Source organism: Poromitra crassiceps (genome assembly GCF_964638095.1).
Source record: "Poromitra crassiceps genome assembly, chromosome: 7".
Taxonomy (NCBI): domain Eukaryota; kingdom Metazoa; phylum Chordata; class Actinopteri; order Beryciformes; family Melamphaidae; genus Poromitra; species Poromitra crassiceps.
The window spans coordinates 30,770,761-30,784,576 of NC_139628.1; the positions used below are offsets into that span (position 1 = coordinate 30,770,761).

General features: G+C 44.0%; 1 protein-coding gene across 2 annotated transcripts in view; it reads left to right on the top strand.

Moving 5' to 3' along the window:
- Positions 1-13,816, top strand: part of col4a6 (collagen, type IV, alpha 6) — a 223,806-nt gene that overhangs the window by 185,399 nt on the left and 24,591 nt on the right. The window contains exons 21-29 of one of the 2 annotated variants that reach the window (XM_083639806.1): positions 522-617; positions 2,305-2,462; positions 2,790-2,972; positions 3,089-3,272; positions 6,037-6,087; positions 9,011-9,082; positions 9,823-9,930; positions 11,111-11,329; positions 12,163-12,318. In XM_083639806.1, the coding sequence (XP_083495932.1) occupies positions 522-617; positions 2,305-2,462; positions 2,790-2,972; positions 3,089-3,272; positions 6,037-6,087; positions 9,011-9,082; positions 9,823-9,930; positions 11,111-11,329; positions 12,163-12,318 (1,227 nt within the window). The remainder of the gene's footprint in view (positions 1-521; positions 618-2,304; positions 2,463-2,789; positions 2,973-3,088; positions 3,273-6,036; positions 6,088-9,010; positions 9,083-9,822; positions 9,931-11,110; positions 11,330-12,162; positions 12,319-13,816) is intronic. The other variant, XM_083639807.1, reaches the window with a different exon arrangement.

The following is a 13,816-nucleotide window of genomic DNA, read 5'->3' on the forward strand; positions in this document are numbered from 1 at the left end:
GCTCTCACAGGACTTAACACTGCAACAGTACAACGCTATGTCTATACTTTCAATGTGATAATAACAACAGCTTTCTTACCACTCATTTTCCAGGCTGTCTCTTGTGTCAGTCGTTGACCAAAGAGTGTAAACTAACCTTCCATTCCCACCATGACACCGAGCTGCACTATAGGCCTGGATTATTCCTGTTGATATTTTAGATTACAGGCAGGGATGTACAGTAGTGGCCGGTACACCCACTTACCTTATGGTGTCCACCAGCTGGAGCTCATAGTTTACCACTTACCTTGTTGTTGAACGTAACATCGCTTGACATCAATTCCTAACCAGGCCAGTGCAATTCAGTGAACAAATTGTGAAACATGGAAAATCCCATGATATATTAATTTCATATTTCAACCTAAGCATATTCTAATTCTGTGTGTGTGTGTGTGTGTGTGTGTGTGTGTGTGTGTGTGTGTGTGTGTGTGTGTGTGTGTGTGTGTGTGTGTGTGTGTGTGTGTGTGTGTGTGTGTGTATAGGTCCCGACAGAGGCCAAGTCCCTCATTTCCCTGGACAGCCGGGGCAGCCTGGCCTCAGAGGGCCACCTGGTAGCAGTGGATACAAAGGCTTTAAAGGTACACACACACAAACATTTTGGTCAGAAGATGATGTGAAGTTGGAATGGTTATTCAGAGATGAAGTCTTCAGTTTCCCCAGGTTTATTGGGAGGGCTTGGAAACTCAGAGAATGTAGAAGTTGTTCATCTGAATATATAACTCTGTCTTGTCTTGTTTATGTTTGAGCGTTTTTGTAGCTTGTTTGTTGATTTGTTTGTATTGTTGAACTTGAATGATTTGTGTCTTGTAAGCCCAGACGGGCTGGGCACCATGAATATGCACCATGCTCCACCTGGGCCCTTCTTGATCTAACTTCTTTCTCTCTCTTCTTTCTCTCTCTTTATTTAATATAAAAAAAAAAAAAAAAAACTCGTACCACTCTTCCTTCAGGATTTGTAGTTGTCATAGACTGTACTCCATAGTTGATTGCTCTATTGCTGACAAAAAGTGTGTTACTGTAAGTCGCTTTGGATAAAAGCGTCTGCCAAATGACGTAATGTAATGTAATGTAATGAATATGGTGTATGACACAGAAATAAAAATCTATCTATCTATCACACATGCACGCACGCACGCACGCACGCACGCACACACACACACACACACACACACACACACACACACACACACACACACACACACAAACACAAACACACACACAAAACACACACACACACACAAACACACACACACACACACACACACACACACACACACACACACACACACACACACACACACACACACACACACAAATAAGAGGTGTTCTTTAACTGCGTCACCTATACAGGAGTTGCTTCTGGAAAGAGTCCATGAGCAAACTTAGCCTGACATCGCCACACCAATTCGCAAATGCGAATGACGCTAGAAAATCTTGGTTCCATTTAAATTTCCAGGGGGCGCTACCAACGAGCGCAGACTAAAATGCCTCTGGACGCAATAGAGCTGAACAGTCACGTGACATCTTTTGCCCCGGAAGTGAGTTTCCCCCATTCATTTTCTCCATAGACATTTAGAAAAATCCTTATATAAAGAGTTTTAAGGCTGGAACCAAGCCAACCCGTGCTACTGAATCATGAATGACCATAAAACATTTCAGTTGGAGCAAAGTGAAATGTGAAATGTGTCATTCATGATTCAGTAGGTCACGGGGTGGCTTGGTTCCAGTCTTAAAACTCGCTATATAAGGTTTTCTGAAATGTCTATGGTGAAAATGAAATGGGAAACTCACTTGCGGGGCAAGACATGTCACGTGACTGTTGAAATCTAATTGGCTAGACCTACAACCAATCAGATTGAAACATGGCTCTTTACAAAAATGTCTCAACGGCGCTCCTCTGTCAGTCATCGTATCAAACCCGCCCCATATTAGATAAACAGTTGTGGTTGGCCCAACCGCTTTCAGGTCAGGTGGAAATCTGTCTGAAAGGGAGAGGGGCCAGATGCATGATCTGCCAGAGCAAATAAAACAAGCTTGCAGATTGAAGCAGCTCTCAGAAAACATCGACACAGAAAACAAATACGGTATACAGTAAACACTCAATGACCATAATCAATGTTACACTATAATAATATTGCTTTACAGAGAAGCATACAAAACAAGAATGGTCAAATAACATCATGAGGAGATAGAAAGAAAAGTGGGTTAAACTCACTCTTTCCTTCCCCTCCTCTCTCGCCACCCGCTCCTTCCTCCCCCCTGCAGGAGACCTTGGTGACTGCGCCTGTCTGGGCGGAGGCCCGGGAGGGGGTCCGGGCTTACCCGGCCGTCCCGGAACCAACGGTAACCCCGGACATGCTGGACGGAAGGGCGAGCAAGGCGACCCTGGGTCGCCCGGCTATGGGGGCTCTCGGGGACCGCCCGTAAGTAAACACTGCTGTCCTGTCCTATGTAGCTTCAGTCACAGCTATTGACTCCAGTCTTATAATTCAGCTATAAAGACTTTGTCCTCAATTCCAACATTCATACTAAAGGAAGACGTCCCCCAAAAAGCCATATATGAATCTTGCTATTGATGGATTTGTTTAGGTCTTGGATTGTGGACTTGTTAATATTTCTCTAAACTGTTGTTTATTTGTCATCTTATGTGCAATGTGACATTCATCTTTATAATATAATGGACCTGATTGGCATGCAAAGCTAGTTTTCGGAAAGTCAGACTTTTTGACACCCCTCTCTCACCCCCTCAGGGTCGTGCGGGTGAGAGCGGCTTCTACGGCCGTAAGGGAGAGAAGGGGACATCCTACTACCCAACCCAAGGCCTGGGGGGCAGGGGGGAGCGGGGGAACCCGGGACCCAGAGGACCACCAGGAGAAACTGGAAAAGGTGGGAGAGACGGACTGCCCGGCTTCCCTGGATCCCCGGGACTCCCTGTGAGTGCTTACACACATAATAACAGTAATGATGATGATAATAATCATCTTCATCATCATCATCATCATAATGGAAGTAGTGATAATAAAAAATCACAATAATAATAACTCTCCAGGGTGATGGTGGCTTTGGCACCAGCGGAGAGAGAGGCTTCCCAGGGTTCCAGGGCGGTAAGGGTCGCCCCGGTGAGCCCGGGGGCGGCGGTGTCATTTACCCCGGAGCGCCCGGCCTGCGAGGTGCGCCAGGAGAGCCCGGTATCACCGGGTTGCCAGGGCAACCAGGTTTACCCGGACCACGAGGTAAGTGATGCCAGGCAGGAGGAAGGAAGAGAGGAGGTACGGGGGGGGGGGGGGGACTGGTGTGTGTGCGTGCGTGTGTGTGTGTGTGCGTGTGCGTGCGTGCGTGCGTGTATGTGCGTGCGTGCGTGTGCGTGCGTGCTAGGGGTGGGACAAAATATCGATACCCACGTTATCGCGATATTTCCACCCGCGATACGTTATCGATACACTGGCGCCAAGTATCGATATGTTTATTATTATTATTTTTTTTTTTTTTTCCAAGTTGACTTTATTTATGTTTGTAGTTGAAACAAAAACATAACTACTGTAGGCTACATGAATGGAAATGTTTGATCATTAATATCTACTTTTAGAAATTATATAGGTAGGTAGGTAGGTTATAGCCTATAGGTTTTCTTGTTTTAATAGTAATAATAAAAAGACTTAATGTGTAACTTTTCCTCCGTGGTATCGAAAATGGTATGAGTGAGTGAGTGAACTCAGAGAGTTCATGTCAATTCTGCTAATAAATGCATAATACATGATTTTTTGCCTTCAGAGGTATTTTTTTCACTTGTTACACAGGTATCGTGATGTATCGTCTTCCAATATATCGCAGTATCGCAGTATCGTGATATATCGTTATCGAGGGCCAAGTATCGTGACGATATCGTATCGTGAGCTACTCAGCGATTCCCACCCCTAGTGCGTGCGTGTGTGTACGTGCGTGTATGCATGAATGTCATGCCATATTTCCCCCCACAGGGCGTCATGGCAGCATCTATCCATCACATCACACTCAACCTCCATGTAGCTACATAGCGCCCTCATGCGTCTCCTCAACCTAACATGCTTAACCATCACATGGTCACATGTTTGGGGGACACATAGTTCCAGGTGCGTCTCCTCAACCTAACATGCTTAACCATCACATGGTCACATGTTTGGGGGACACATAGTTCCAGGTGCGTCTCCTCAACCTAACATGCTTAACCATCACATGGTCACATGTTTGGGGGACACATAGTTCCAGGTGCGTCTCCTCAACCTAACATGCTTAACCATCACATGGTCACATGTTTGGGGGACACATAGTTCCAGGTGCGTCTCCCCCCCCGTTGCAGCAGCCCGAGTGCTCCAGGACCCCACGGGACACAGCTCTCTCTGCTGAAGCAGCTTCCCCGCCTGCACCCCTTCGCTGCTACATGATTAATGGTCTCCATTAATGTGCTTGTCTTCTACAGCCAATAATCAATAATCCATAAACTGCTTGATTAGTTGACTGATCGATGCACAATGATTGATTGATTGAGAAAAAAAAAAGATTTAACTGCTCATTGCGCAACAACTGCTGTGCTTCTTTAGTCTCAGAGGAGAGAAAAGTCATAATTATATTTGACCAGTCACACAATGGGATCCGAAAGTTTGGAATCATTTTTCATGAATTGGAGTTGGTTGTTCTTTTAAAGGAGAATACGTCTTTCTAATGGCCAGCAGGGGGCGACTCCACCTGCTGCAAAATGAAGTCTGATTGTATAGAAGTCAGTGGGAAAAGGACCCTACTTCTCACTTGATTTATGACCTCAGTATATAAAGCAGACGGTTTTGGGGCGGGATTTGACAGGTCGCCCGACCAGTGACCACGCAGCTCGCTGATCACGGACCAATAGCAGGTGGCGCTGCGCCTCCGTGTCTCTCGCTCGCTGCTTTTAGAGACGTATTCAGATTCAGAAGATGTATTGTCTATCACAATGATGACAGAGAAGTGCCTTTGACGTGCCTCATAAACATAATTAGAGGTGAAAAGGGGCATATGACGACGTGCAAAAGTAAACGGGCGGTGACTCTAAATGCCAGCGGTGTTAAGAACCTTCTCCAGCCACTCCTCTCTGAGACTGAACAACACAGAACACCCTCAGCAGCTCCTCTCCAGTATGAATGTGTGCTCTCATACCGTAACAGCTAATAATAATAATAATAATAATAATAATAATAATAATAATAATAATAAGTCATAATAATGCTGAAATGACTGAAATTAATTTTGCTCTTAATACAAAGGTTATTCTCACTCCCAGAAACTGAGAGAGAACGAGAGGTTGATCTCCCTTGCTTTTAACTGTAATTTGAACACATTTCTGTTAGGCATTGATAAACAAAGTCTCTCTCTCTCTCTCTGTCTCTCTCTCTCCTTCTGTTGAAGGGAATAACCTGTTTTCAAGCCCGTTTTTTACATTGAAACAAATAATAATAATAATCATCATAATATTAATAATTTGCTTTTGCCTTAACTTGAATGAGCCTTGATAATTGAATGAAACTGATTGCTGATTTGCTGATATCTGTATGATGAAGTATTTATCTTTAATTGCTTGAATGGCTTTGTATGCTGCCACCCTCTCTCTCCTCTCCCTCTTTCTCTCAATCCATCCATCCCTCTTTCTCTCTATCTCTCCTTTCTCCATCTCTCTCTCTCTCCTCTCCCTCTTTCTCTCAATCAATCTATCCCTCTCACTCCTTTCTCCATCTCTCTCTCTCCTCTCCCCCTTTCTCTCAATCCATCTATCCCTCTCTCTCCTTTCTTCATCTCTCTCTCTCCTCTTTCTCTCAATCCATCCATCCCTCTCTCTCCTTCATCTCTCTCTCTCCTCTCCCTCTTTCTCTCAATCCATCCATGCCTCTCTCTCTCCTTCTTTCTCCATCTCTCTCTCTCTCTCTCACTCCGTCCATCCTCCCTCCCTCCATCCCCCCAGCTCTCTGACCTTGTGCATGTGTATCTGTCCAGGTGAAACAAGCTGTGGAGGGGTTAATGACACCTCTAGCGGAGAGGGAACGGGTGGGTAACTCACTTCTCCGTCCACCACCAGTGTCCAGAGTGTCTTTCCGTGGGACACAGCACCTTGAAAGTGCAGCCGCAGGACAGAATGCAGCACAGGAACCGGTGGATTCAAAAACTATCCAATATCCAACAGGCAAAGATTGAGGGCTTAGGAAACCGTATCAAATAAACGCCAAATATATACAAGTATTTATGTGCTAATCTCCTGTGCTGGACGGGAGCTACTTTAGAACCATACAGTAGAATTAGATCAGTACTTGTGGTGCGTGTTCACACTGTGAACAACTTGGTTGATGGGCTGTTGTGACCGAATGGAGGCTCAAATTTCAGCATTTGAATAATCAAATCATATATTTTTCGCTACTTTGGTATGGGAAGTTACATGGTCTTTTTGATGAGTTGACTAGCTAGCTACAGTAGCTAGAAAACACAAGTTACGTGACATTGAAGGAGAACAGTTCTGATTTATTCTCACACGTATCGGAAAACTGTAAACAGTTTTGCAGACATTAATTTAGTTTGACAGTGATTGAGAGTTGATTTGAGTTAAATTGTGCACCAGTGATGTCATTGAAATCGAAAAAGAACAGAAAACTGATCTGAGATCTGAAATGACTTCAGATTTGACCCCAGATTGACCCCAACGATGGATGCATCCGTCCTCCAAGCATTCTTCCTGTCGTCTTTCTAATGAAAGTTGTAGAGAACTGAGAAGCTTTGAATGGCTGTAATTAACGTCTTGTCCGTGTTGCTGTTGCCAGGCAGGACTGATGTTCATGAAGCTAAATCAGTAGGGATTTAAGGAAGCATGGAAATCTGATTGGCTGTTGACGGGCCAATGACTGCAAAGAGTAATTTTTTCTCGTCCGACAAGTTTGTCAACTGTTATACATGAGACCGCGGTGTCCCTTGTCATTCAGCTCCATAGGACATGTTGGACATGTTGCTCGCAGTGTGAACACACAGTTAGGATTCAACTGAGGATCTAGAAACGAAGGCTGGTCTTCTCTGAATATTTGTAGCCAAGATGGTGGACAGTTGGAGTGAGCAACGGGTCAAGTCTGTATGAACTGTAGTGGATCAGCAGAGCGGTAGCGCCCAATGTTGGCAGGACTTCCTCACAGCTAGTGATGCTGGGTAATGTAGTGCTTGGCGACGTTCTCAGCAAGCCAGAACGACCGCCGCCTCACTGTCAATCATTTGTTCATGACGGAGCCAATGGAAGGGTCTCGTTCCCTGGGGCGGCGTCTCTGGGATTCCATTTGGGCGGAGTCAGTGGATGATTGACAGTCGTCGTCGGGCCGTTCTGATGTGTCGTGGAGTTTCACGATTCTTTCAGACGCTTCGATACGTTTGAGCGACACATGTGAGGTATTCCGTCCAATCATTGGATCAGATGCAAGTGTTTTCACCCTCCTCCTCCAATCAAAGCTGCTGAAACCTGCCGCATGTTTTTTTTTTTTTACAGCCCTGCCTCTGCTAAGTGCTTTAACCAATGAGGGTTTGGGGGGAGGGGCTAATGGAAATAGTAGAACCAATCCCCAGACACAAAATTCCTGCTCAAGCTGCATTATATAATGACCTAATTTATATCCTACTCATCTTATAATTCTACTGTTCAAACTGTGGCTAACTGCCCTTAACTGTGATGAATTGACTACTAACTGCACACAATAACAATCCCATGATCCAACCGAAATTAACCGAAATGATTGCAGACACCGAGCAGTAACAGCATGACTGGAGGCGACAGACAATCAACATTGCGAAAGACATTCACAATAATGTATTCATTGTTTCAAAATGATGTCATGTAGCAGGGCCAAGGAATCAAACACACTGTATCTGATGTTAGCTAGCAGTGTATTTCAATAGCTAGGATAGTGGAGACTAGAGAGTATTGCCCTCAACATAGTATTTCTCCACCAACTCATGTTATTGTATGTACAGTATGTATGTATTTGCTATGTGGGTGATTCAGACCTGGGCCAAATAGTATGTTTATAATACCTATCATTTACCATGCTTAGACTGTGTGTGTGTGTGGGGGGGGGAGGGGTTTACACCATCAGGGCAAGGTAAGTTGTCAATTTCAGATAAGTAAAAAATAATAATAAAAAAATAAAATAAAATAAAAATAATAATGATAATAATAATATAATAATAATAATAATATGGCTTCTCTCTCTCCCCGTCTCCCTCCTTTACTTTTTCTACCTCGCTCTCAATCTAGCCAAACCCCCCCCCCCCTCTCTCCCTCCCTCTTTCTCCATATTTTTGTCTCTGTCTTTCCCCGTATCTCTGTCCGTCTCTCCCACTCCCTCCCCCTCCTCTGTCGCTCTCTCTCTCTCTCTCTCTCTGTCCATCCCTCTATCTCAATGACCCTCAGTAATTGTTCCCCACCAAAGGGTGGACTATTGTCTCCGTTCATTCGTTAGTTTGTTAGTCACACTGTAATGTCCACTCTGTGCCATTAGGGGGCGACATTGACAATGAATGGTACTGGCCCAAGGGTGGATCGACATCACTGGTGGGGGACAACATGTTTACTATTTGCTTTCAAATACCTTCTTTTTTAACTGACCTGTGTGGCACATCCCATCCTTCAGACACCTAAGATAAAACAAACCAGAAAAGTAGGTTATATATAATATACACATACCGTATAATATTTGGTCCAGGTCTGGTGTGATCTAGCAAGTAAACGTGTTTAATTATCTCTAGTATATAAGAAGTAGTTAGTACTAGGATTGTGTGTCAGTGTGTGTGTGTGTCAGTGTGTGTGTGTGTGTGTGTGTGTGTGTGTGTGTGTGTGTCTATGTGTGTGTGTGTGTGTGTGTGTGTGTGTGTGTGTGTGTGTGTGTGTGTGTGTGTGAGTTAAAGTGTATGTGACTGCTAATCTATATATGACTGCTACCAGGCCAAACGCTTCCGTGCCGCATACCTGGAGAAGATGGAACCCCTGGACACCCTGGTGTACCTGGAAGACCAGGTACTTTTAATGCATTAAAAATAGATATACGGTACATATAATACATTGCCCTTTTGTCAATGTGCAAGTTGCGTGTTTATGATCAGAAATTATATTGTGGGTGGGTGCATGTATGTTTTTTTATGTGATGGCATAAAATGTGAAAATATTTTTAAATTAAGGTAACACTTTGCATTTCAGTTTACTAACATTTGTATAACCTCATGGAGAAGTAGCATATTGTAAGTACATAAGAACACTAATACATTTTTTTAAAGTGGTAATCCGTGAGATTTTCATTTTGGTTTGTTGGTTTTTCGTGACGTATTTGATGATAAGGGGTCATTGCTTTCTGTTTATGCAGTTTGACTTTCTCTTTTGTCTGTTCAGCCATGGTGGCTATCGCTGCTCACGCTAACTACTCAGTTCTTCTTCTGTTTGTTCCAAACAAACCAGAATCATAAAACGCACCCCTTCCTGTGCGGCAGATCATTTTTCCCCCCCAGGAAAGAGCCACCAGACATCGGCTGTTTAGAACAGACAGTGGAAAAGCTTTAAGAGCCAAATAGGCTGAATCAGTATTGTATTATATCTGTCGGCGAGAGAGAGCAGCCATTCATTTATATGAAAATGTCACGGATTATGACTTTAAAGTAAAGTGTTGCCACAAACGATCAGAAAATAATACCATCCCATAATAATGGAAGAGTCAAAGTGAATCCACAGTCGTAATTTGAGCCACACCTCTCTGCTCCTGTCAGGGTCCAAGGGTAGGCCCGGTTCTCTAGGAATCAATGGACGCCCGGGTTTCGATGGTTCCAAGGGAGAGAGAGGAGACTCCGGCTTCGGAGGACGGCCTGGACCACAAGGTATAGCAAGAGACAACCTGGACCACAAGCTATAGCAAGATAGAATTTGTCTAGTAAAATGACCAAAAAAAATTAAGTTTAAAAAATTTAAATTTAGGAGGATAATCTGTCTAAATTTGGAAATTAATCAAAAGCTGACTTTGAGGGTAACTGTGTGTCCACTGTGTACAGGCATTTGTAACAATAAGAAAAAATAATACAGAATCCTGATTGAGACAATTAACTCCATTGTACAATAGTGCTATTGTTTATTGTTGACATGTCCCTGCACCAACATCACAAAACAAATTCCTGTAGTGTGTGTACACGCATTGCACTTGGCAAATATAGTGATTTATACCCTGGTCTGGGTGAATACAGGTTTCTGATTGGCCGGCAGGTGTGCATTAAAACCGTATAATGCACACGTAGTCCGGCTCAGGTCTAAGGGACTGTCCGATATTTACTTGGGGTGGGGTAAAATATTAAATATATACAGTATATATATATTTTAATCAACTGCCCTCCCTGACATCTATATTATTTTCTCTCTGCCCTCCACCTGCACCTGTAAAAAAACGATCTTCCCTCCCGCACCCATAAGTTCACCCTTTTATAATTTCATACAGAACTTAGTTTGTTTGAAATAAAACAGCAATATTAAAGCCCCATTCAGCAACTTTTCCAAGTTTTGCTATTGGAGAAACTGTGCCCTCTGGGTGCAATAGCATCGGTATCGATATCGCCGTTCAAAGTCAACAAAACACAGTGCCAGAAAGCTCCATGTACATGTTGTGACATTGGGTACTCACCACGTGATGAAATAATAATCCATAGTTACCGTATGTGAAACGTCATTTTCATAGCAAATCAAGTTACTTCCTTGTTTTCCTGAACACAGCGCTTCAGCTGGAGTATGCCGCACGTGCTGCCTCCAGGCTGTCTCCGGCACAAAAATGCTTAGCGCCAGGAGAGGGCTTTGGAGGGCGATGTGCGACCAATAGAGGCGACATTCTACCTCTTATTAGAATACACTGGCCCATATTCAATGATTAAAAAGCTGTTATATTAAGGTGAAAAAGTTACTGATTGGGGCTTTAACTTTTTTATCAGCTGACTGTCTGGTACGATACGATATACTATATGATAAGTTATATCCCTTGTATTCTGCTCCCCCCTTAAACTCCCTTCCTCCCTGCAGGTTTTCCCGGGCCCAGGGGGGACGCTGGAGGTCCAGGTGCCCCAGGACAGGGCTACGATGGAGCCAGGGGGAAGGACGGTGCTCCTGGACTGCCAGGAGGCAAGGGCCAGCCTGGAGACTTGCTAGGGGCCACGCCTGGGTCCCCGGGACAAAATGGTTTACCAGGAGCCCCCGGAGACAAGGGCCAGCTTGGGACCCCAGGAACACCTGGAACATCTGGTGGGTGGACAGACAGACAGACAGACAGACAGAGAGAAAGAGAAGGGAGAGGGAGACAGAGGCATCTTTAGTATTAGTTGAAGTGTAGTTATGTAGTAGAAGTAGTGGGAGTACTAACAGTAGCAGCAGTAAAAGTAATGGTAGAGAAGGCTATCAGAATTATTTAATTATTTAATTGACTTGGTGTAGTTGGTGCACATGAGATATAGACAACACAATAAATACAAATCAATTTAAACAAGATATGGACAGAGTATTAACATTCAAGTGTGGCAGAGTACAAAGTTGGCAAGGCAAAGTGACAGGTACAGGTACAAGTACAATGTTGGCAAAAGTACAGTTATCAGAGCTGGCAATTTTAGCAAAATGTATACATGATATTGACAGGTAAAATGCATAATATTGCATTGTATTGCCAGGCTGTAAACATGTTTATTTCTGTTGTAAACTTGGGCATGTTCATATGAAATCTATGGGGATTGACTCACTTTTTGAGCCAGCCTCAAGTGGCCATTCGAGGAACTGCAGTTTTTTGGCACCTTTTTGGTTTAATTGTTCAGCTCCGCAGGTTGCCACTTAGTGTTACTAGGTAGTTGCTATGGTGTATTAGGTTAGGTGTTATTGGTGTTTGTAGTACTGTGGTGGTGGTGGTGGTGGTAGTGGTAGTAGTAGTAGTAGTGGTGGTTCTAGTAGCAATGGTAGGCTAGTAGTAGCAGTAGTGGTAGTGGTGGTAGTAGTAGTAGTAGTAGTAATACTGGTGTGAAAAGATGTGTACTCCATGTCATTAGCAGCAGTATTTATAGACCTCCCCCCTCCACTTCTCTCTCCTCCAGGTTCCGATGGGCGTTCCGGTGTTCCCGGCCGGAAGGGAGAGCGCGGTGTGGACGGCTATAACGGTGGTCCCGGTCAACCCGGTGAAAGCTTTAGTGGACCTGGCCTTCCCGGTCATACGGGCCTTCCCGGTAACCCAGGATTGAACGGATCGCCAGGTGAGCAGAAAGATTCAGCAGCGGTGTCAGAGTTTTACAGCGAGGGAACTCGCCGTGAGATCCAATTAATTTACTCATAATTCTGAAATTTTACATCTTAATCCCCCCACTCCTGTTCTATATTTGAAAGATCCGTGAATAGATGTAACCATCATGTTTTCAATGTATGAAAGCAGACACCCATCAGGAGGAAGAAATATGAATGTCTTTGATCTGGGCTGTGACTGTCACCCCTTCCCTCCACTGTTATCCATGTTGGTTCATCCCTTCCTTTTTCCACAATATTCCTCCTCCACAATCTTCCATTTTACCAATCAGAAGCACCACAGTTGCCTGTTTTTTCTGTTTGTTCATTTAAGCTCTGCATCTCTTCTTCTTCTCCCCTTCCGTGTCTCCTTGTCCTGTTTCCTTCTCCTTTCCTCCCTCCTTCCTACACACCACCATCTCTACCTCCATCTCCATCCATCCTCTCATCCCTCCATCCTTTCCTTCTTGGTGTTGGGTCACTCGCTAGGCTGCCAAGGTGAGATGCGTCCCCCACCACCCCCCTCACTCCCCCACCACCCCCTCACTCCCCCACCACCCCCTCACTCCCCCACCACCCCCCTCACTCCCCCATCATCCGCTCCAGCCTTCCATTCCTTCCCTTCACCCTCGCCTTATTGACCAAACGCCTTAACCGCCATCCTCCACCCTGCTCCCTCAACTGCCTGCCTGTTCTCCATCTCACATCTGTACACGCCACACACACAAAATGTCCATCTTTACAATTCTTTTTTTTTTTATGGAAGCCCTGAGAGGCAAGTGAAAAAAAACTGTTTTCTGTTGTTTATTTATTTATTTATTTATTTATTTATTTATTTATTTATTTATTTATTTATTTATGTATTTATGTATTTATGTATTTATTGATTGATTGATTGATTGATTGATTGATTGATTTATCTATTCTTCTCTAATTTGCCTCTCAGGGCTTCTGTAAATTGGAGTGCAGTGTTGGAATTATATGACTGTTCTCAAAAATAAGTTTAGAAAAGCAAGCAATGTGGAGCCCCCCCCATCCATGTCACTACAGTGATTTTAGAGGTCCACCTCATTGGTCACTAACCATGTCCACAAGTATAACATTCAACACATTTTTACATCCATGTTTTGTCCTCTGAGAAATCAGCACCACACTCCTGTTAGCATTTGCTAGCCCTGCTGATTCAATGAGGTATGAAACCAGTGCTGTCAAAAGCCCATTCGAGTGCTTTGAGACAGTTATATGATGGAAACATTATCAAACATTAAACAAAGATAAGAGCAATATTGTTTGGATGGACATTTTCACAGAGAGAGATTCAGAAACAGAGAAAGTTCTCCCAACAAATGTGATTACTGAATGTTTTGTTCTGCGGTTGGTACTAACCCTAGCTGCTGTTTGCTAGATATGTTTACTGCAATAATTCCAGTAGGCTTGTGTGACCCCCGCCCCCCCCAAACGCAACTTAACAAG